Source organism: Myxocyprinus asiaticus, chromosome 6, assembly GCF_019703515.2.
Source record: "Myxocyprinus asiaticus isolate MX2 ecotype Aquarium Trade chromosome 6, UBuf_Myxa_2, whole genome shotgun sequence".
In the NCBI taxonomy this organism is placed as follows: Eukaryota; Metazoa; Chordata; class Actinopteri; order Cypriniformes; family Catostomidae; genus Myxocyprinus; species Myxocyprinus asiaticus.
In genome coordinates, this window is record NC_059349.1 from 48,626,956 (window position 1) to 48,650,302 (window position 23,347).

The window sequence follows — 23,347 nt, forward strand, 5'->3', positions numbered from 1 at the left end:
TTTTATGAGCTAGCAAACCTAAAATATTAAAAAAAATTCTCCTGGACATATCATAAGGTCCTAGCGATGCTAGAAGCAGGTTTAATGAACAGCATTTTTAATGCTGTTCTGTTTTAGTTCATTCAAATATCCTACAGAAATGGGTAATCATCATTGGTAAACATCAGTATTTTTTTGGCAGTCATTTAAAAAAATATATATAAATAAATAAAAAATAAAAAAAATCCCATTGACCAGATCCTGCATTTACCCCAGTAGCACTAATGAAACCTGTTCAGGTTCCAAGTTTAATTCCACAGTGTTTTACTCATACTTATGAGAAGGACAGAAATGTAATTGGTACTGTCACATGTTGGGCCTTATGATTATTTTTAGCCGCTAATGGCACCACTCAGATTTGAAACAGGATTTTTGCTTTAAATGCACAAAATTAATTATTTACAAAAGGCTATCATTTCAAGGATTTACTTATAGCCAGTCTTCTCCTGTTGTGTAAGAACTCTTTGCTGGTGCCAAAATAAGAAGGAATGGCAAACAATACTCGGTCAAGAATTAGAATTTGATCAGGAATATGCATCTAGGAAAAAAAATCTATAAAAAAGATTACAAAGATTATTATTTATTTCCTATTCTGAATGAAATGGTTTACACACCTGTTGTTTAAACATAAGTAGATACTTTTCAATGTAGTTAACTCTTCAAGTCCACAAGGTAATAGATTCAGGGCAGTTTGGAAAAGACATACAATATAAAAATCTGTAAAAATTCAGTATAATGCACTGACAGCAACATATAGTTTTCCACACAAGGTCTAACATTAAACCAGAACAAGAAACATGTCAGAGATCTCCTGGACATTTTGAGGCAAGATCTTATAGCACTCAGATGCTAACAAAAATGCATTATGCTCCCATTCATGCTTTTGTCATAAAATGTTTTGATGAATGCACAAGCATATTTTTCTTTATATGATAAGTGACATTAAATTACTCTTAGGTGCCCAACAGAGAAGTAATACAGTCTATGCAGATGTTGAGGTAAGCTTCATATCAATATTTCTCATTATTCAAACATCAAAGTTAATATATACAGCATGTTGGGCATCTAAAAGAATTGTTTGGGACTTTTCATGTACAGAACATGACTCTCTCTCTCTCTCTGTTTCTCTCTATTAATTATTTATGCTGTTATTTGTTCTTCTTTATGTTTTGTTGTCAATCATACTGTATAATGATTCTATCTGATATGAATGAGGTCACATTAATTGCTGTACAGTATGTACTGACCACATGAAAAGACAGCAAATTATGTATAATTTTTGAGCAAAGTATGTTAATTAAAAAAATGTGTTTAGCAGATCAAAACAAAAGGTGTCTCTCTTGAGCGACAATTATTTTAGCTCAAAAACAACAGAAAGTATTTTTGTATTATGCAAATAAAAAAACATATTAGACAAGCATTGGAGATCAAATACTTTTCAAATGATTAATATTTCCATTTTCAATTAATAATGAAAATTTATGTATCCAAGTGTGGATGAGCAAAAATATAATTGTGTATACCATTATTATTATTATTATTATTATTATTAGAGGTTCATGGGCGACGCACTGAAACCCTATTGTTTTTGTATGGTTTCACTTTTATTATTATTATTATTATCTGCTAAAACTGATCATGGAGACCAAACCTTAAAGCCGGGCGTACACGGTGCGAGTTCTGACATTCGGGAGGTCGAGAGCCCCTGCACACGTTACGAATCAGTTTATCTGATAATCACACAGATGCGGTGGTACATGACATGACTTATGGCCATTCTGGCACTTTTCCACTGCATGTTACGGTTCAGCTTGACTCGACTCTGCTCGCTTTACTTTTCTGAGCTTGCTTTTCCACTGCAGTTTAGTGCCGCCTCAACGCGGGTGGGATTATAAACTGATCGTCATAGTTGCGCCGCCTCTACTGCCGTGAAATCATCTTAAATGCGACACAAACTTTACTGACCATAAACGATAACACGACCGCTAGCTGTTAGCTACTAGCTCATTGTGCTGCATAAAGCAGTTGTTACATGGTGATTTTACACAAGTTGTTTTAGAAGCAAGCTTTCCAGTAGCTGGTCAACTAAATAAATTGAAGCTTTCAAGCAGAATATAGAGTTAACGTAACAAAACGTACCATCCTCCATCGTGGACTCCATCAACGCCGAGTCCAGTTTGAACTTTGGATTAAGCGACGCAAATGTATGCCAAAACTTAAGTAGCAGGCATGGCCACTTTTACTTAAAACAGTTAAAACTCTTCAGTGAAATTAGAAATTTTCACCAAATTTTGAACACTTATGTAGCAAGTCAATCTGAGGACACCTGAAAAAAAAAACTGTGCACATCTGTCTCTTGGTGGCACTATAACAGTCAGCAATGTAATGTGCTATCTAACACGATTGTTGTGAAAATTAAGGCACTTTATCATTGTTTTAGGTACTAACAGACTGTCTAATTAATACTTAATACCTGCTGCATGTGTACCTAAAGGCCCTTAAACTCTTGAACCTCGTTAATTGATGCTTGCTGCTATATTTATTATTATTGTTTTTGTTGTTATTGTTAGTATTATTATTATTAAACAGTGGTTCCCAAATTGCTCAACTTACAGTACATCACCTTCTTATATTTGATAGCTGTCAGACACCCATGACCCTGTCTCACCTAAACTTGGCAATAAAGCCAAAATCACATTGTTTAGATATCAATAAAATTACAAATTGCAAATTGCGAATTAAGTTAATGTGACCCAGAAATGAAAACTCTGCTATTTACTCACCATCATGTTGTTTCAAACCTAGAAGAATGTTACACTGACTCATCAATCACCATCTATTCACCATTTCCAAACAATGAAAGTGAATGGTGACTGATACTAACGTTCTGCTTAACAACTCCTTTTGTGTTCCACAGAAGAAAGAAAGTGATATGGGTTTTGAACAACAAGAGGATGAGTAAATAATGACAGAATCTGTGTTAATCAACTGGTATTAACCACATTATCAAGTAATGTGATTAATCATTTGTTGAAATACAATCCACTTTCTGGCACCTGCCAAGATAATCAGGTTCGTGTCTCTTGCTAATGCAGTAAAGGGTCATGCAATAGTTACTATAAAAGCAATATAAAAATTGCCTGGCCAAAAAAGTGTCACTGTTTGGATTTAAATAAGCAGATACTTTAGAGACTATGACAATTCTTTTAACCCTAACTGGTGCAGTGTGTATCTTCTCATTTCTTTTTTTGGGGGGGGGGATGGGGGGATTTTCCCCCTTTTTCTCCCAATTTGGAATGCCCAATTCCCAATGCACTCTAAGTCTTAGTGGTCACATAGTGATTTTGCCTCAGTCCAGGTGGTGGAGGACAAATCCCAGTTGCCTCCATGTCTGAGACAGTCAACCCACACATCTTATCACGTGGCTTGTTGAGTGTGTTGCCACGGAGACATAGTGCATGTGGAGGCTTCACGCCATCCACCACGGCATCCGCGCTCAATTCACTATGCGCCCCACCGAGAACAAACCACATTATAGCAACCACGAGGAGGTTACCCCATGTGACTCTACCCTCCCTAGCAACCGGGCCAATTTGGTTGCTTAGGAGACCTGGCTGGAGTCACTCAGCACGCCCTGGGATTCGAACTAGCGAACTAGCGAACTCCAGGGGTGGTAGCCAGCGTATTTTACCCGTGGTCGTGGAAAAGATGTTACTGTGTTTTAGAAGGGTCAAATTACTGACCTGCATCAAGCAAAGAAAACAACTAAGGAGATTGCTGAAATCACTGGAATTGGGTTAAGAACTGTCCAACGCATTATTAAAACCTGGAAGGATAGTGGTGAACCACCAGCTTCACGGAAGAAACGTGTTGGGAAAAAATCTTGAATGATCGTGATCGGAGATCACTAAAATGCTTGGTGAAGTCACATCGTAAAAAATCGACAGTAAAACTCACGGCTACGTTTAATAGTAAAAATAAGAGCATTTCCACATGCACAATGTGACGAGATCTTACAGGATTGGGACTAAACAGCTGTGTGGCCACAAGAAAGCCACTTGTTAGTGAGGCTAATTGTAAAAAAGACTTCAATTTGCAAGGGAGCATAAAGATTGGACTGTGGAGCAATGGAAAAAGGTTGTGTGGTCTGATGAGTCCAGATTTGCCCTATTCCAAAACGATGGGTGCATCAGGGTAAGAAGGGAAGTGCATGAAGCGATGCACCCGTCATGAATAGTGCCCACTGTACAAGCCTCTGGAGGCAGTGTTATGATCTGGGGTTGCTTCAATTGGTCAGGTCTAGGCTCATCAACATTATGCGGCAATAAAATGAAGTCAGCTGACTACCTCAATGTACAATGGAGTTTTCAAATTGTGAAAGAGTGGTTCAGGAAGCATGAGGAATCATTTTCACACATGAATTTGCCACCACAGAGTCCTGACCTTAACCCCATTGAAAGTCTTTGGGATGTGCTGGAGAAGACTTTACAGAGTGGTTCGACACTCTCGTCATCAATACAAAATCTCGGCCAAAAATTCATGCAACTTTGGAGGTAAATAAATGTTGTGACGCTGCATAAGGTTGTCGAAACAATGCCACGACGAATGCGCGTCGTAATCAAAGCTAAAGGCGTTTTTTTTTTTTTTTTTTTGGCCAGGCTGTGTATTTTGCAAATTTACACACACCTTTCTTAAAATGTCAATCAAAATGGCTCTTTCACAATATGCATTCAGAGCCTCATATATATAATATGAAATGTTTCTAATTCATTTTTAAACTAATTTAGTTCACTGTGAAAATGTAGTCCTTTTCAACATCGGCAAACACGATCAAATATGATCAAGCTGCTATCTCACATTATGCCGCATTCAAATGCTGCTATAAATGTCTGTGTACATTTGTCCAAAAACCTTTATTAATAATTACACCAGACATCTCACTATAAGCATCCACAGAGGCTTTTGTTTTGTGTTGTTTATACTGTAGTGTATTACTAAGAGTTTATTTACTACTACTATTTGATGTAACTTTATAACTGGGCTAATCTTTTTCTTTCAGCCTCAACAAATGCAAACCAGGAAGAGTGAATGGCATCCATATGATCACCTTCCAGAACGGGTGAGAATAATCTAGAATGTCCCTAGAAATATTTTTCTGAAATGGTTGAAAGAAATGGTTGCTGAATAAGTTTGTTAAAAAGAAAATTATAGCCTTACTTAAGATTAATAAATATTTCAGGAAAGCATTTTCTAAATCCCAAACTCTTTTATTTTACATGTATTTTATACGGTTCTGGCCCAGATGCAAGAAGAAAATGGAGATAATCGACCCAGCACAACTTACTGCACAGTAGGACAACACCAAAAACTTTCAGCCCCCACTGAAACAGACCATACTATTTATTCAATGGTGTGCAAACAACCAACCAGGAAAACACCAGGGATTTCATCCAATGACACCTCAAATCAAAATGGAGACTGAGACTAGTTGTCACAAGGCCATCTGTTAAATTGGAGAAATTATTTGTTTTATCTAACAGTGGTTTTGTATGTTGGTTTAAAAAAACAGTGAATTCAATCCTGAATTAAACACAGAATAAACAGTAATTGATTTTCAAAAATAACCCCACTGTGAAAAATATGAATTAGAAGTAAAAAGTGTGACAACTAGCCATGGTCTCTGCAATACCAAAAACAACCGTTCAAATCAACAGAAGCTGTGTAAATCAGAAATGCAGAGGTGTTTGTTTTTTTGTTGTTGTTTTTTTTAATACTTCTTTTGGAGATTATAGTATAGCATATACTGTAGATAGTGTTGACCTCCTTCCATCACTTACAGTACTTATTACATTTACCAACAAGCATGAATTTTGAGCATGCAGTGCAAAGACACATCGAGTATTAGTCTTGCTAACAGTATACCTTGGTCAGTATTTAGTCTTTTTAAGGAGCTTTGAGTGTTGATTACTAAATGCAGATCTACTGTAGTTTGTCTATTTTTATGCAAGGGTGCAACTACCCATCTATGGGGATATATGCAATGTAAGCATTGACACTCACAGCAACCTTGAATACTTTGCTGAGCTCCCTTAGCCATGCCAGAAAAGCCCTGTTGGCACCCCCTTTTGTTTGGTGCACCTATACATTGCATTTATTGCATACAAGTTTTTTTGTATCATGTATGTGAGTTTTTCTTTCCTTTTCAGTCATTTTTCTTGTTTAAGTTAAAGGGATGGTTCACCCAAAAATGAAAATTCTTTCACTCACCCTCATGTTGTTCTAATGTCAATTATTTTATTTCTTCTGTGGCACATAAAGGCAGATGTTAGTAAATAATGAAGAATTAATTTTTTTAGGTGAACAAACCCTTTACATGATTATTTATTACACCCCTGTTTATTTTATCATCCTTTTTAAATTGCACTCTTTTGTTGATTCTTGTCTTAGACTTATCTCTGTTAACTGCTCCAGCAAAGGCTGGTTCTCACCCTTTTATGCTGCCTTCTCATGCTTGTCAGAAGTCTTGATCCTACTTCCGACTTCTGAAGTTGTTTTTATGAGGATGTCATGTGCTTTGTGGTCATAGAGACTAAGCCAGCTTGTTGACGATAATATAATTTTTGTCCAATACATGCCCTTTTCTCTGTGTAAAAAATGTGCAATATACAGCAAACGGTTACAGACAGTTACACCTAATTCTAAATTGAACCAGGCTTTCCAAGACTGAAAAAGAATGAACACAACAGTGTAGAATTTAAAAGGGGTCAGTGAACAAATTTCACACAGGCGTCTGTAATTGCTTAAAGTCAAGATATAGTTCAGTGCTTAAAGAGACAGTTCACCCAAAAATGAAAATTCTGTCATCATTTGTGGCTCTTAACTCATGTGAATTTACTTCTTCTGTGGAACACAAAAGGAGGTGTACAGTATAGGAAAAAACATGCAATGAAATTGAATGTTGGCTAACATTCTGCCTAACAACTCCTTTTGTGTTGTTCAGAAGAAATAAAGTCAAACAAGTTTAGAGCAACATAAAGATGAGTAAATGATGACTCTCTTTAAATCAGATTAAATAGCCTCTGAGAGCACTTCCACAGATAATTCACAGACCATCTGATATATTTTGTACATAAAAATGATAAGAACTTTCAAAAAACACAAACTTAAATCTGATTGGCTGTGTTCTAAGTCATTTCCGTGAGTCAAAATGCACAGATTTCTATCAGTATGCTGAGAAACAAAAGTCATGTTGATAAGCTACCAGGTTTACAACAAGTGACTTGTTTCCAAAAAGAACTAGTCAGACGGTCTCTTCCTGTCTAAGTGGGAAATTCTTGACCAAGGAAAGCTGCAAAGTGGACAACACTTTATGTCGATATACAGTCAGAAGTCTGGCTCTGTATAGTCTTGCAAAGCCAGACCTTTGATGAATAAACTAAAGTCTGGTCTACTTTGCAAATGTGTTCTGTCCAGTAACAGTAAGCTTACAAAAAGGGACCATAAAGTATTTACAAAAGATCAGAGGTAATATGATTAAATTGTTATTAAGATTGTTATTGTTATTTTCACAATGTGCTGTGCAGAGAACATATTGTATATTCTATTTTGTATTGAATGTACTTTTATTGTATTCTATTTTTCTATAATGGATATCAAATATATATATATATATATATATATATATATATATATATATATATATATATATATATATATATATATATATATATATATATCTTTTTTTTCTGTATTACATTAAAGGTAAAACTTTTTAATGAGGTTGAATGTGTTAACATTAATGCATTAGGTGTCATGAACTAACAATGGACAATTGTTTTACATCATTTATTAATCTTGGTTCATGTTAGTCAATGAAAATACAATTGCTCAATGTTAGATCATGTTAGTTCATAGTGCATTAACTAATGTTAACAAAAACATAAATATTTGCATAAAAAATACCTTAGTATAAGTTTAAATTAACATTAACCAATATTAATAAATCTTGTAAAACTATTGTTCATTGTTAGTTCATGTTAACTAATGGAACCTTACTGTGAAGTGTTACCCATGTAAAAAATAGGTCTAAAAGATCTTCCATAAGACTGAAAATTACAACATGTTGTCTTTTAAGTATTGCGTAAATAGTGTTAGCCTCATTTAAATTTTTCAGATTTTTTGCTCGTAATTTTTTATGTGTGTGTTTATTTTGTGTCTTGATTTATGAATAAATGTATTCAATTCATATCTTTTCTGAAGTAAATTTTAATGTGGTATTGGAAATCACGACTTACTGTACGTACATACCAAAAAAGGTTTGCGGAACACATTTGTAGAACTAGTCATGAGACATTGAGTTTTTGTTTGTTTTTTAAAATCAGGAAGTTGGTTTTACCCTTCAGTTTGACATGACATGAAAGCAGCCTTTGTTTAGATAGTGGGGCAATCCAATGCCAAAAATAGAACCATACCATTGCAATGTCACATAATCCATCCATCCATTTTCTATAGCTGCTTGTCTTACGTAGCGTCACAGGTTGTGTGCTGGAGCCAATCCGTGCTGTCTCAGTCCGAAGGCAGGGAAACACCCTAGACTGGTGGCCAGTCCATCACAGGGCTAACACACAAACAGACATACATATCCACACTCTCATTCACACCTATGGGCAATTTAGAGTCTCCAGTTAAATTGACCTGCATGTCTTTGGGATGTGGTGGAAACCAGAGCACCTAGAGGAAACCCACGCAAACACAGGGAGAACATTCATGCTACACACAGAAAGGCCTTGGGTGAGCCATGACTCAAACCAGGGAGCTTCTTGCTGTGAGGCGACAGTGCTACCCATTGAGGCACTGTGCCATCACTTGTCATATAATAATAGATCTATTATGTATATCTATAAAATTCAATTGTTCAAAATTAATTTTAAAAGAATTTTGTTATGATAATAGTATATTGTTAATTTACATTTAACAATGATTTATAACAATTTCTTCTTTTATCTGCATATTCATAAACTCTGCCATTTATGATTTTGAAGTTGTGTTCCAAAGCGTTGTTTCATTTATGGACCTAAACTAGTTGGGGATGTTTTGTGAAAGTGTAAAAACAGGATGTGTGATAAAAAGAAGTGAGAAGTGTGGGCGAAGTGAACAGGAACACATCAGAGAGAGACCCCTGATGGCTTTGAAAGTAGACCCAACTGAATAGTACAAACCCCTCAATCAAACTAAACTTAACTCTGTAAAACAAAAATGTTTATTTAATTATGAAGTGAAATATTAAAATATGTCACTTTGTAACTCTTTAGGGTGAACTTATTCCCAGTGAACTCAAGTGAAGAGCTGTTTACAAGAATTCAGTTATATCATATTTTGACCTGATGTGTTGCTATAAGTACTTCTACCTATGATAGTCAATAGATTTTTAACACAGAACCAAATGAAACTCGTGTCATGGCACCCCCTCCCCCCAATCTCCTCCTCTTTGGTTTATATGTAGTTACGGGAAGATTATAGTGCTGTTACATTTCTTAATATTACATCTCAGACAATGCATCACTTCCTTTTTGAAAGACGGATGTACACACTGCCATTTGTTTTCTAAGATGGCTTTAAGATGGATGCTTGTACTCATTCTTCTTTTAGACAGCACAGGTAATTTCAATTATTTTTAGGTCACAGTCACTATATTAATAATATCTCTCAACTGAAAAAATTATAAGATATCTGAGGGACTTTTGGGGGTTCTTCAATTTACACTGGCACTTTTGAGATCCTCCAGTTACCCTTTGAAGGAACCTGGTAACTTTAAGATATATTTCAAGTGCTTTGAAGCCTTTCACTGATGGGGTTACTGAAGGAACAGCTGACAGTCTTTTGCGTCCTTTAGAGTTCTTTCAGAAATAAGAGTGAGTTTCTCAGAAAACCTAAAGAGTGTTTGAGAGGGTTCTGCCACTGTGGCAGATGAGGAAACCTAAATGGTGCCTTGAGTATCTTTTCATTTTTACAGTGTTTAAATTCTTAAATGTTTTCAACCATATGTTTGTCTTTTTTTATTATCATAAATATGATATTGTTTGTGTAAATGTGAAACACATTTCTGTTCTGGTATTCTTGTCAAAACACATCTAAAAGTATCAGTTACTACTCTGGCTACAACTGGAGATAGTTGAATTTTTTGTACATTCTAATGAATTGCTTATGTTCCTCTTTTGTAAGTTGATTTGGATAAAAGCTTCTGCTAAATAACTAAATGTAAATGTAAATATAGTTATCAAGTGAATGGCTTGTCTTCATGAGGCGGTAGGTGCTTTGACTTCTTTAAAGGGATAATTGCAATATTTGGGTTACAAAACTTTTGTCTATTGCTCAATGGTCCTCCCGATAATTTCTCTTTGTGTCTATTACAGATAGGCCACAGAGTTCATTATCTGTATACGCATAAACAAAAATGTAGCTTGTGGTACCTAAACTGTATTATAGCTGTCAATGATAATTAAGAACCAGAGACTGCTGTGGATGAGATTGTTGGTGCGAGGTGTGTGTATTCTTTGGCAGTGATTATAAGCTTATTTGAAAGGTTTGTGTGTGTATGTGTGCGTACTTAGCTATAGTTTGATGGCAAATGTGTACCCAAAAGAGGGCAAAATTGGACAAAACCTCCCTTTGGGGACATTTTGGGACGTCGTCATTTGGAAAACGATCCATACAAACAATAAATTAAATAATGATTTTTAAAATTCTAATAATACCAAATGTTTTCTGTTTGGGTTAGGTTTAGGGTGTGGGTTGGAGTTAGTTTCAAGTAACTATAGCTATATATAAAATAAATTTAGATAGCGGAGCAAACATGTGTGTCTGAAACTGAGAAAAATGGCTTCAACATTCTGATTGTCCAGCCAAATGTGAAAATAGTCATACTGTTAACTCTGAATGTAAGCATAGTCGAGCCAAATCCATCTGACACAGGAACGATCAGTCTAGAAAACATGATTCTGTTCATAACAAATAATTATTTTGGCTTTGCAGGGCAGTATTATTTACTGTTAGCTTCATGTCTATCTTACAAGCAATGTCACAGTTATTTTCAGATTAAATGAAATATTTAATGCCTCACCAAATGATGCCCCTGATGATTGCTCTAGTGTATAAGGTGCTTTTGTTATTATTGTTATTACTGTATAAACACTGATGAGCCAAAACATTATGACCACCTGCATAATATGCTTTTGGTCCTCCGTGTGCCACCAAAAAAGCGCCGACCCACAGAGGCGCTTTTTTCAAGACCCCTGAAGTTGTCCTGTGGTATCTGGCACCAAGACATTAGCAGCAGTTCCTTCAAGTGTAAGCTGCGAGTTGGAGCCGCCGTGGCTCAGACTTGTTGGTCCAGCACATCCCAAAGATGCTCAATCGGATTGAGATTTGGGGAATTTGAAGGCCAAGGCAACACCTTCATTATGTTCCTCAAACATTCCCAAACAATGTGTGCAGTGTGGCAGGGCGCATTATCCTGCAGAAAGAGGCCACTGCAATCAGGGAATACCATTGCCATGAAGGGGTGTCCTTGGTCAGCTTCACCACACATAAACTCCGCTGGCTTTTCAGCTCAACACTACACATCAACTCTATTGGCTTTTCAGCTCAACACTATGCATAAACAGCTTCGCTGAGTCTCTCTCTCTCTCCCTGTGTCTCTCCCCGACTCCCCTGACTTTATCTCTCGCCCGCTAATGCTGTAATCAGCCACAGCTGGGCGAGATAATCCGCTGCAGGAGTCCAAACCGGCCTCGCTTCGCACAGTCGCCGCTCGGCCCACCCCGCTCTCCACACACACACAAATGCAGATGTTAGTAAATAATTAAGAATGTATTTTTTTTAGGTGAACAAACCCTTTACATGATTATTTATTACACCCCTGTTTATTTTATCATCCTTTTTAAATTGCACTCTTTTGTTGATTCTTGTCTTAGACTTATCTCTGTTAACTGCTCCAGCAAAGGCTGGTTCTCACCCTTTTATGCTGCCTTCTCATGCTTGTCAGAAGTCTTGATCCTACTTCCGACTTCTGAAGTTGTTTTTATGAGGATGTCATGTGCTTTGTGGTCATAGAGACTAAGCCAGCTTGTTGACGATAATATAATTTTTGTCCAATACTTGCCCTTTTCTCTGTGTAAAAAATGTGCAATATACAGCAAACGGTTACAGACAGTTACACCTAATTCTAAATTGAACCAGGCTTTCCAAGACTGAAAAAGAATGAACACAACAGTGTAGAATTTAAAAGGGGTCAGTGAACAAATTTCACACAGGTGTCTGTAATTGCTTAAAGTCAAGATATAGTTCAGTGCTTAAAGAGACAGTTCACCCAAAAATGAAAATTCTGTCATCATTTGTGGCTCTTAACTCATGTGAATTTACTTCTTCCGTGGAACACAAAAGGAGGTGTACAGTATAGGAAAAAACATGCAATGAAATTGAATGTTGGCTAACATTCTGCCTAACAACTCCTTTTGTGTTGTTCAGAAGAAATAAAGTCAAACAAGTTTAGAGCAACATAAAGATGAGTAAATGATGACTCTCTTTAAATCAGATTAAATAGCCTCTGAGAGCACTTCCACAGATAATTCACAGACCATCTGATATATTTTGTACATAAAAATGATAAGAACTTTCAAAAAACACAAACTTAAATCTGATTGGCTGTGTTCTAAGTCATTTCCGTGAGTCAAAATGCACAGATTTCTATCAGTATGCTGAGAAACAAAAGTCATGTTGATAAGCTACCAGGTTTACAACAAGTGACTTGTTTCCAAAAAGAACTAGTCAGACGGTCTCTTCCTGTCTAAGTGGGAAATTCTTGACCAAGGAAAGCTGCAAAGTGGACAACACTTTATGTCGATATACAGTCAGAAATCTGGCTCTGTATAGTCTTGCAAAGCCAGACCTTTGATGAATAAACTAAAGTCTGGTCTACTTTGCAAATGTGTTCTGTCCAGTAAAAGTAAGCTTACAAAAAGGGACCATAAAGTATTTACAAAAGATCAGAGATAATATGATTAAATTGTTATTAAGATTGTTACTGTTATTTTCACAATGTGCTGTGCAGAGAACATATTGTATATTCTATTTTGTATTGAATGTACTTTTATTGTATTCTATTTTTCTATAATGGATATCATATATATATATATATATATATATATATATATATATATATATATATATATATATATATTCTGTATTACATTAAAGGTAAAACTTTTTAATGAGGTTGAATGTGTTAACATTAATGCATTAGGTGTCATGAACTAACAATGGACAATTGTTTTACATCATTTATTAATCTTGGTTCATGTTAGTCAATGAAAATACAATTGCTCAATGTTAGATCATGTTAGTTCATAGTGCATTAACTAATGTTAACAAAAACATAAATATTTGCATAAAAAATACCTTAGTATAAGTTTAAATTAACATTAACCAATATTAATAAATCTTGTAAAACTATTGTTCATTGTTAGTTCATGTTAACTAATGGAACCTTACTGTGAAGTGTTACCCATGTAAAAAATAGGTCTAAAAGATCTTCCATAAGACTGAAAATTACAACATGTTGTCTTTTAAGTATTGAGTAAATAGTTTTAGCCTCATTTTCATTTTTCAGATTTTTCACTCATAATTTTTAATGTGTGTGTTTATTTTGTGTCTTGCTTTATGAATAAATGTATTCAATTCATATCTTTTCTGAAGTAAATTTTAATCTGGTACTGGTAATCATGACTTACTGTACATACCAAAAGAGTTTTGTAGAACACATTTGTAGAACTAGTCGTGAGTCAATAAAATTTTTATTTATTTTTTAAAATCAGGAAGTTGGTTTTACCCTTCAGTATGACATGACAGCAGCCTTTGTTTAGATAATGGGGCAATCCAATGCCAAAAATAGAACCATACCATTGCCTTGTCAAATAATAATAGATCTATTATGCATATCTACAAAATTCAATTGTTCAAAATTAGTCAAAATAATTTTGTTATGATAATAGTATATTGTTAATTTACATTTAACAATGATTTATAACAATTTCTTCTTTTATCTGCATATTCATAAACTCTGCAATTTATGATTTTGAAGTTGTGTTGTTTCATTTTCCGACCTTTACCATTGGGGGATGTTTTGAAAAGTGTACAAAGACGATGTGTAAAGTGGGTGTGCAAAAAAAGTGAGAAGTGGGGGCAGAGTGAACAGGAACACAGCAGAGAGAGAGAGGGCTCTTTGAAAGTGTTTTATCAGACCCAACTGAATAGTACAAACCCTTCAATCAAACTAAATTTTAACTTAAAGGCTTTAGTAAATGCTATAGCATAGTCTGTAAAAAAATTTTTTTTTTTTTTTTTTTTTTTGTGAAATATTAAAAGATGTCACTTTGTAACTCTTTAGGGTGAACTTATTCCCAGTGAACTCAAGTGAAGAGCTGTTTGCAAGAATTCAGTTATATCATATTTTGACCTGATGTGTTGCTATAAGTACTTCTACCTATGATAGTCAATAGATTTTTAACACAGAATCAAATGAAACTCGTGTCATGGTGCTGTTACATTTCTTAACATTACATCTCAGACGTATCACTTCCTTTTTGAAAGACGGATGTACACACTGCCATTTGTTTTCTAAGATGGCTTTAAGATGGATGCTCGTACTCATTCTTCTTTTAGACAGCACAGGTAATTTCAATTATTTTTAGGTCACAGTCACTATATTAATAATATCTCTCAACTGAAAAAAAAATTATAAGATATCTGAGGGACTTTTGGGGGTTCTTCAATTTACACTGGCACTTTTGAGATCCTCCAGTTACCCTTTGAAGGAACCTGGTAATTTTAAGATATATTTCAAGTGCTTTGAAGCCTTTCACTGATGGGGTTACTGAAGGAACAGCTGACAGTCTTTTGCGTCCTTTAGAGTTCTTTCAGGAATAAGAGTGAGTTTCTCAGAAAACCTAAAGAGTGTTTGAGAGGGTTCTGCCACTGTAGCAGATGAGGAAACCTAAATGGTTCCTTGAGTATCTTTTCATTTTTACAGTGTTTAAAGTCTTAAATGTTTTCAACCATATGTTTGTCTTTTTTATTATCATAAATATGATATTGTTTGTGTAAATGTGAAACACATTTCTGTTCTGGTATTCTTGTCAAAACACATCTAAAAGTATCAGTTACTACTCTGGCTACAACTGGAGATAGTTGAATTTTTTGTACATTCTAATGAATTGCTTATGTAAGTTGATTTGGATAAAAGCTTCTGCTAAATAACTAAATGTAAATGTAAATATAGTTATCAAGTGAATGGCTTGTCTTCATGAGGCGGTAGGTGCTTTGACTTCTTTAAAGGGATAATTGCAATATTTGGGTTACAAAACTTTTGTCTATTGCTCAATGGTCCTCTCGATCATTTCTCTTTGTGTCTATTACAGACAAGCCACAGAGTTCATTATCTGTATACGCATAAACAAAAATGTAGCTTGTGGTACCTAAACTGTATTATAGCTGTCAATGATAATTAAGAACCAGAGACTGCTGTGGATGAGATTGTTGGTGCGAGGTGTGTGTATTCTTTGGCAGTGATTATAAGCTTATTTGAAAGGTTTGTGTGTGTATGTGTGTGTACTTAGCTATAGTTTGGGGACAAATGTGTACCCAAAAGAGGGCAAAATTGGACAAAACCTCCCTTTGGGGACATTTTGGGATGTCGTCATTTGTAAAAATGATCCATACATACAATAAATTAAATAATGCTACTAATACAAAATGTTTTCTGTTTGGGATAGGTATAGGGTGTGGGTTAGAGTTAAAGTAACTAAAGCTTTATATAATAATAATTGAAGCTTATGGTATATGTCCCCTTTTAGATAGCTGAGCAAATGTGTGTCTGAAACTGAGAAAAATGGCTTAAAATTTCTGATTGTCCAGCCAAATGTGAACATAGTTATACTGTTAATTCTGAATGTGAGCATAGTCAAGCCAAATCCATCTGACACAGGAAAGATCAGTCTAGAAAACATGACTCTGTTCATAATTTTGGCTTTGCAGGGCAGTATTATTTACTGTTAGCTTCATGTCTAATTTACAAGCAATGTCACAGTTATTTTCAGATTAAATGAAATATTCTGTAGTTTTAATGCTTCTCCAAATGATGGCTCTAGAGTATAAGTTGCTGTTGTTTTATTGTTATTACTGTATAAACACTGATGAGCCAAAACATAATGACCACTTGCATAATATGCTTTTGGTCCTCCGTGTTCTGCCAAAACAGATTAGTGGATATGCAGCCCCATATGCAGTAGGGTGCGATGCACTGTGTATTGTGTCACATTCCTCCAGTAACCATCATTATAATTCTCAGTGACTTGTGCCACAGTAGACCTTCTGTCAGTTCGGACAAGATGGGATAGCCTTCGTTGCCCTCGCGCATCGATGAGCCTTGTGCGTCCAGCAACCTGTCACCGGTTTGTGGTTTGTCAGTCCTCGGACCACTATCAGTAGGTACTCATCACTGATGACCGGGAGCACCCCACAATCCTTGCCGTTTCAGAGATGCTCTGACCCAGTCGTCTGGCCATAACAATTTGGCCCTTCTCAAAGTTGCTCAGGTCTTCACTCCTGCCTATTTCTCCTACATTCATCACGTTGACTGCAAGAACTGATTGTTCACTTACCATCTAATCTACCCAGAACTTGACATGTGGCCTTGTTAGGAGATGATCAATGTTATTTTTGTCACCTGTGAATGGTCATAAAGTTTTGGCTCATCAGTGTATGAATAAAATAGTATATTTACAGTAGTATATTGTAACTGACATGGCTCAGCGGTTAAGGCTCTGGGTTACTGCTCTGAAGGTTGGGGGTTCAAGCCTCAGCACTGCCAAAATGCCACTGTTGGGCCCCTGAGCAAGGCCCTTGACCCTGTCTGCTCCAGGAGTGCTGTATAATGGCTGACCCTGAGCTTAGCTGGGATATGTGAAAAAAAAGAATTTCACTCTATATGTATAATGTGATAAATAATTATATTAATTATATAAACAGGTAAGAGAGAAAAGATGGAAAATAGTAAGAGTAAACAAGCAGCTACTCCTTAAAGACATTCTTTCTCTTTTCTCAGTGTCCTGCTCTGAAGACACGCTGTTTGTGCAGACAGGAGGTTCTGTTACACTGGATATACAAACACATGAGCTACCAGAGTTTGATGAATTAGTCTGGATAAATGAGAAATCAGAGAATATATTCAAATATTTAAAAGCATCTAAAACAGGAAGACCTCACTCTTCCTACAAGAACAGAGTGGATTTCAATAATGAAACATTTTCTTTGACATTGAAGAACATGCAGAAGACAGACAGTGGGGTCTACGAAGCAAGAGCAAGTGGAGAATTAACCACAACTGTGGCGAAACACATAGTATCTGTTATGGGTAAGTGTGATTTGTACTGTTTAGAGTATGATAAAACTGCATAGAAGACAGTGTCAACTATGTAAATAATGTAGTGGAGCACCAGTTAAACTGAACGAAATGCTGTCTCATTAAGTCGCATTCCATTTTTTGGTAGATGCTATTTGCACCCTGTTGCAAATAAAGGTGGATGCTGTTTACACCCCAGTGCAAATAGTGGCAAATATTATTTGCACCCTAACCCTCGAACAAATAATGATATATTTGTTCATAATGAGTTTGACTTAAAAAATAAATAAATAAATACAAATGTTTGTGTTTTTACCATTTTCAGTTATTTATGTGAATTTCAGGGGAAATTACATTTTAAAAAATTAAGACTGTTAGACATTGTTTGTATAAATTGTTTTGTTTTGGACTGACAAGTTTTTTGAATAATAAATACTTTAGCACAACTGAAAATATGTAGCAAAATCTACTGATTTCAAGTCTTAAATGTTTTAATATTTGTTTCAGATGCCGTGGAAGCCCCTGTCCTATTTGTAAACATCTGTAAATTTACATGTAAAGGACATAATAGTACAATCAGCTTCACTTACAATAGCAGCTATTTTCAAGAGGAAGTGAGATCATCTGGAAACTACAATCTCAGCTTGTATTGCAGTGGTGACATTATCATCTGTAACCATAGCAACCCAGTTAGTTGGAAGAATGATACAAAGGAAGTTAATGAATCCTGCACTTTTAATATAGGTACATATCCACTCCAATATACAAATACACACAGACGGAGAAACAGCAAGTGAAAAATGAATGAGAGAATGACAGTCCTGATTATAAATAAGTTTTCAATACAAATTGCCATTCTTATGTCATATCAAATGTTTCTGAACAGCACACCAGACTGAAATACATGTTAGTTTGATCTTCAGCTTGGAAAAACTGGTGATTTCTGCTCTTATTATCATGTCTAGACAAAAGAAGCAGTGGACAGCATTCTAAGCCTATCTATTGGTTGATTCCCCTTCTTTGCATATTGGTTGTTGTGGCAGTGGTCGGCTACCGTTGCTATACTAATAAAAAAGGTATCTAATCCTACATTCATGTTATTACACACCATAAACCATTCCAATATCACTCTTAAAGATAGGCCTGTTTCATGAGTATAGGCACACAAACCAAGAGTAAGTCTCTTGACTTTATCAAATTAAAGACTGTACTGTACACATAAATTTCATAAGCCTCCCAACAATTTTGTGGAACTAATATTAGTGTCAGATATTTGTGCTCTGCCTAACTGAATACATTTTTCGCTGAACACCAATGTTTCTCTTTGCTGTATTTTGCATTTAGTTAAAGAATGGGATACTTCTAAAGCAATCTTCACGTACAATAATTTTTTATTTTATTTTTTCTGTTAGAATTTTGCAGTTTTCTTTACCACTTATGATAATTCAAAACTTTGTTGGACAAAGTAATAGTAATAGTTAATTTTGTTATTAACCAAATGAAGATTTGCCAGTCCTTTGCACATAACTGCCCTTATTTTTTGCTATTTTTACAGAGGAAATCAGTTTCAAAATAGTTTAAATGTAAAAAAATCTCCATAGAGAGTTTTTTCAGTACCATAATATCAGCATGTATGCAACTGACATTTCTTTATCGAATTAAACTAGTTGATAAAGGAGTTTACTCCCCAAAGAAGAAAAAAAAAATTATGGAATTGTTTATTAAATGAAACTGGTTTATTTATATGATTGCAAAAGAAAAAGGCTCTTCACACTGTGTTGTTTTTACAATAAGAAAAGATAAATGACTATTATAATTAATAGTTAATTCATACAATTAATTCCTAATGTTTCTTCTTCATAAATTGTAACATTTTAAACAATAAATCTTTTGAGTAGCATTCACACCACTTTTAAACCGTTTCAAATAATGTTATTGTAACTGATCAGATGAAGAAGTGACCTCTAACCTCCATAGCTAAAATTGTAATTATTCAAAGGAATATTAAAGGTTAATTTAAACTCAGTTACTATGTGCACAGCATCTGTGGCATGCTGTCGATTATGTCAAAAGTTTTAAACAAATTTACAGCTTGTTTGTTACAAGCAACAACATTTCTTGGACCCATTATTACAAAACCATTTGTTTCAAATACAATACAAGATTAATTCTGCTTTTAAAACATCACCTGCTTTTCTGTTAGGCTTCCAGTATATGTTTAATATCTGTAAACGTGTTTCCAAATAATTTTAATAACTGTGGCATGAGTAAAGATGTGTGTCTGTGACATGCAACAGATGCTGTTCATAAACATTAGTTGAAAATAAGGAACAAAAATTCCTTTCATTCCAGACCATAAGGAAAAGGTCCTTACCCTAAACCTAACCACTAACCCCAGTTTTTTGTGTGTGTGTATGTGTGTGGGTGGGTTTGATTGTTTTAGGTTACAAACTGGTAATTGCAAAGGTATTATGCTATAAATGTGGTTTATTAGGACATTTCTAGTGTCCCCATAATTCAAATCGCTTAAAAAACATACTAAACGATGTTTATTTGAAAATGTAAAAATGCAGAAAGATTTTTGTGAGGGTTAGGTTTAGGGGTAGGGTTAGGGGATAGAATCTATAGTTTGTACAGTATAAAAATCATTATGTCTATGGAGAGTCCTCATAAGGATAGCTGCACCAACATGTGTGTGTGTATGCCAGATGACACTAGCAGGCATATTCTGAAAAAAAAAAAAATAATAATAATAATAATAATAATAATAATAATTCTTAGAGCAAAGACTCCATAAAAAGAAAATGTTCAGACAGTGTAGCTGTAGATAAAGATTTTAAGAATGATTAAGATATTCAGACAAGTTGAAGAATTTTTTTTTCTTTTAGATTTGAAATTTACATGTATTTTTATCTTTTCTTAACTTCTTAGATCCCCAAGAGGGTGAAAGTACAGTTTATGCAGAAGTTACGGTAAGCTTCATATTACGATTTATTACGATTCCTGTAAAATTCACAATATGCTGTCTATTCCCTTTTAAACAAGTTTGCAGCATGTCTTACATTTATAGATCGTAAGTAAATTGAAAAGTAGATCTAGCATGGGTGAACACAGTGTATAAGTAAATATAAAGCTTGAGCACTGACATTTCATTTCAGCCCAAAGGGCTAAGAAGCATTCATGACACTTTGATTGGACTGTCTGCAGGAGGACAACAAGCCACAAAATCCACCGGATATGCGGGAGAAATCAGAGAATCCTAAGACTGTGTACGATACTGCAGGAGCGCAGCCTGATGTTACTATGGAAACCAACCTGACCATGCCCAATCCTGACTCTATGAATCAGGTAAAAACTTATTTGACAATTACTCTGTTAAAAAAAAAAAATACCTTTAAAGACTATAATAAGTGAAAACCATTCATATGATAAAGTTGTAAAATGTGACTTCCAGCGGTACAAATCATACACCAGGACACACTAAATGCTGCATCTTAGAGGTATCAGTTAACATGTCAGTTCAAATCAATCACAGTGAGTAATATTGTTAAAATATTGTTTTTCTTCATTTCAGAATGCAGCACTAACACAGAGCAACCCAGACAAACCAGTCACTGTCTACTGTGCCATTCAAAAGCACCCAAAACCCCTAATGCCTGAAACTGATCACACCATTTATTCAGTGGTCAGCAAACCCTCAGCCGGCTATGAATCGGCACACTAACTGAATTTAAATACATTAAAAGCATCCTCATCAGAACAGTATATACTATGGATGTCGATATGGAAAACTACTGTAACTTTCAGTAATTTAGACTTCCTTAGGATTTCAATAATAATTGGTCATGCAGTGTGCTATTCATTGTGTGACTTGCACTGACAGGGTGCTTTTTTTGTCTGTCTGTCTGTCTGTCTGTCTATATTTCTATCTATATGCCTATTCTATTGTTTGAATAAGTAAGGAAATTAATGAATTTATTGAAATTGTACAATTGCTGCAGGTTTGTGACTCAGAGGAATGTAAAATCTATCACTATTTCAGTAGAGATTTCCATTGCAGATTCCTCACAACCCTTGTGATCACTCTTTAAAACCACTTCCTGGAAAGTATGTGTATTGGTCTGTAACAGTCAAGTTAAAAATGACGTTGGGGGTGTCTGTTTGGCAAAAGTTGCATCCCTTTGAAATGCATTTAGACTGTTGGTATTTAGACCCTCAACCCACCACTCTACATGGGATCTATTTTTCTCGAGTAAATGCTATTCTGTTGTACTTTCTCACTTGTAAGTTGCTTTGAATAAAATGCATAAACCTGCACTGTAAAAAAAATTCTGTAATTGTAACGGTAAAAGACTGTAAAAATGCTAGAGAAATAAAATGTTAATTGATAAACGAATATTAACTGTAAAATACACAGTAACATTTTTAAATAGATTTTAAAAGACAATAAAGTAGTTTTTAAAATAATATGTTGTTGAAATATTTATTTATTTATTTGATGTAAAAACAAAATGATTTTCCTGTATAATTAATGGTAAAAATGTATATTGTTTAACAAGAGAATACATGTACTTTATACAGTAAAATATTGTTAAAATTACAGTAAAAACAATAATCGGGCATTCCCACAGTTCCCTGCATGACCCATTATATTTCATTATATTTTATGGGAATAGTTATGTTTCTTCTTATTTTTAATATCAGTTATGTACATTGGGGTGTTCTGTTTTATATTTAATGTAGTTTAGTTAATGTTTACTGCATTATTTTAATTTCACATGTGTTACCCTGATGGTGTTTAGTGCTTTTGTGAGTGACACTGAGCACTGAGTCTCTGTTTATTGGTCATTGCTCCTGGAAGAGACACTATTGATTAACCTCATGTCATCATGTGCTCATTCTGTAATTTGTACAGTGATGAACAATACCTTATAAAGTAAAAAGCAGATTTTTACAGTTTCAGAAGGTTAATATCAAGTTTATGACATTTTTATTTTTTACTGTCAATTTTACAGATTTTTTTTTTTTTACAGTGCCATTGTGGTCATGTAAATTACAACAGTTTTAAACTGTAAAATTTACAGGTTGTTCTGTAAAGTTGTTTAAATTTTTACTGCATTTTTTACATAATTATTCTGGCAACCACAGCTGCCATTGTTTTTTTTTTTTTTGGTAAAAACAACAGGATTTCTTGTACAGTGTGTATTCTACCTGTAGTAACTGATTATCGATTGTTTTACCTGTATCTGTTATTTTTTTCTCAGTTTGTTCTGTTTCTCTGTTTCTTGAGTTTGTATTCATCTTTTGAACCTCTTGAGTGTAGCCTGTTTAATTGTTCTTGCAACTTTCAATTTCCATGAAAAAACTCTTGAATAAAATTTATGCTTAAAAGAATATTCCAGGTTAGATACAAGTTAAGGTCAATTAACAGCATTTGTGGCATTATGTTGAGTACCACAAAAAATATTTTTGCATTTCTTTTTTTTTTTTAAGGCAAAAATCGAGGTTATAGTGTGGCACTCACAATGGAATTGGGGTTCAATTTTTGGAGGGTTTCAAGGCAGAAATTTGAATCTTACAATTTTATTAAAGCACAATTCTACTGTTAAAACACATGTATTATTTGAGCAATAAAGTTGTTTAAATTGCCATTTTTGCAGTCATTTTAGTGTTTGTTGAGATTACAACGTCATGGCAACGTAGTTGTAAAATTGTTTATAACTTTTACACAGAAAATGTTCTTAAAGGATTAGTTCACCCAAAAATGAAAATTCAGTCATTCTTTACTCACCCCTGTGTTGTTATAACCCCATATAAGTTTCATTATTTTTCTAAAAACACACAAAGGGAAAA

At 34.7% G+C, this 23,347-nt stretch overlaps 2 protein-coding genes across 8 annotated transcripts in view; both read left to right on the forward strand.

Moving 5' to 3' along the window:
- The window catches only part of LOC127442077 (SLAM family member 9-like), a 284,700-nt gene extending 271,466 nt beyond the window's left edge, over positions 1-13,234 (forward strand). For all 4 annotated transcript variants that reach the window (XM_051699822.1, XM_051699823.1, XM_051699821.1 and 1 more), the window contains exons 5-8: positions 997-1,037; positions 5,099-5,158; positions 5,342-7,563; positions 13,089-13,234. In XM_051699822.1, coding sequence (XP_051555782.1) covers positions 997-1,037; positions 5,099-5,158; positions 5,342-5,521 — 281 coding nt within the window. In that variant the 3' untranslated portion in view covers positions 5,522-7,563; positions 13,089-13,234. The remainder of the gene's footprint in view (positions 1-996; positions 1,038-5,098; positions 5,159-5,341; positions 7,564-13,088) is intronic.
- LOC127442074 (uncharacterized) lies at positions 9,558-22,982 on the forward strand. Of its 4 annotated transcripts, none has more exons than XM_051699816.1 (7): positions 9,558-9,696; positions 17,198-17,506; positions 18,002-18,238; positions 18,460-18,570; positions 20,426-20,466; positions 20,702-20,842; positions 21,069-22,982. In XM_051699816.1, exons 1-7 carry the CDS (start codon positions 9,648-9,650, stop codon positions 21,216-21,218), a joined length of 1,038 nt encoding a protein of 345 aa, XP_051555776.1. In that variant the 5' UTR covers positions 9,558-9,647; the 3' UTR covers positions 21,219-22,982. The 4 variants fall into 4 exon arrangements, with proteins under 4 accessions (XP_051555776.1, XP_051555779.1, XP_051555775.1 ...); XM_051699819.1 differs by having other exon boundaries at positions 9,614-9,696; positions 17,416-17,506; XM_051699815.1 differs by lacking the exon at positions 9,558-9,696 and adding an exon at positions 14,524-14,766.
- The last annotated feature ends 365 nt before the right edge of the window (positions 22,983-23,347 follow it).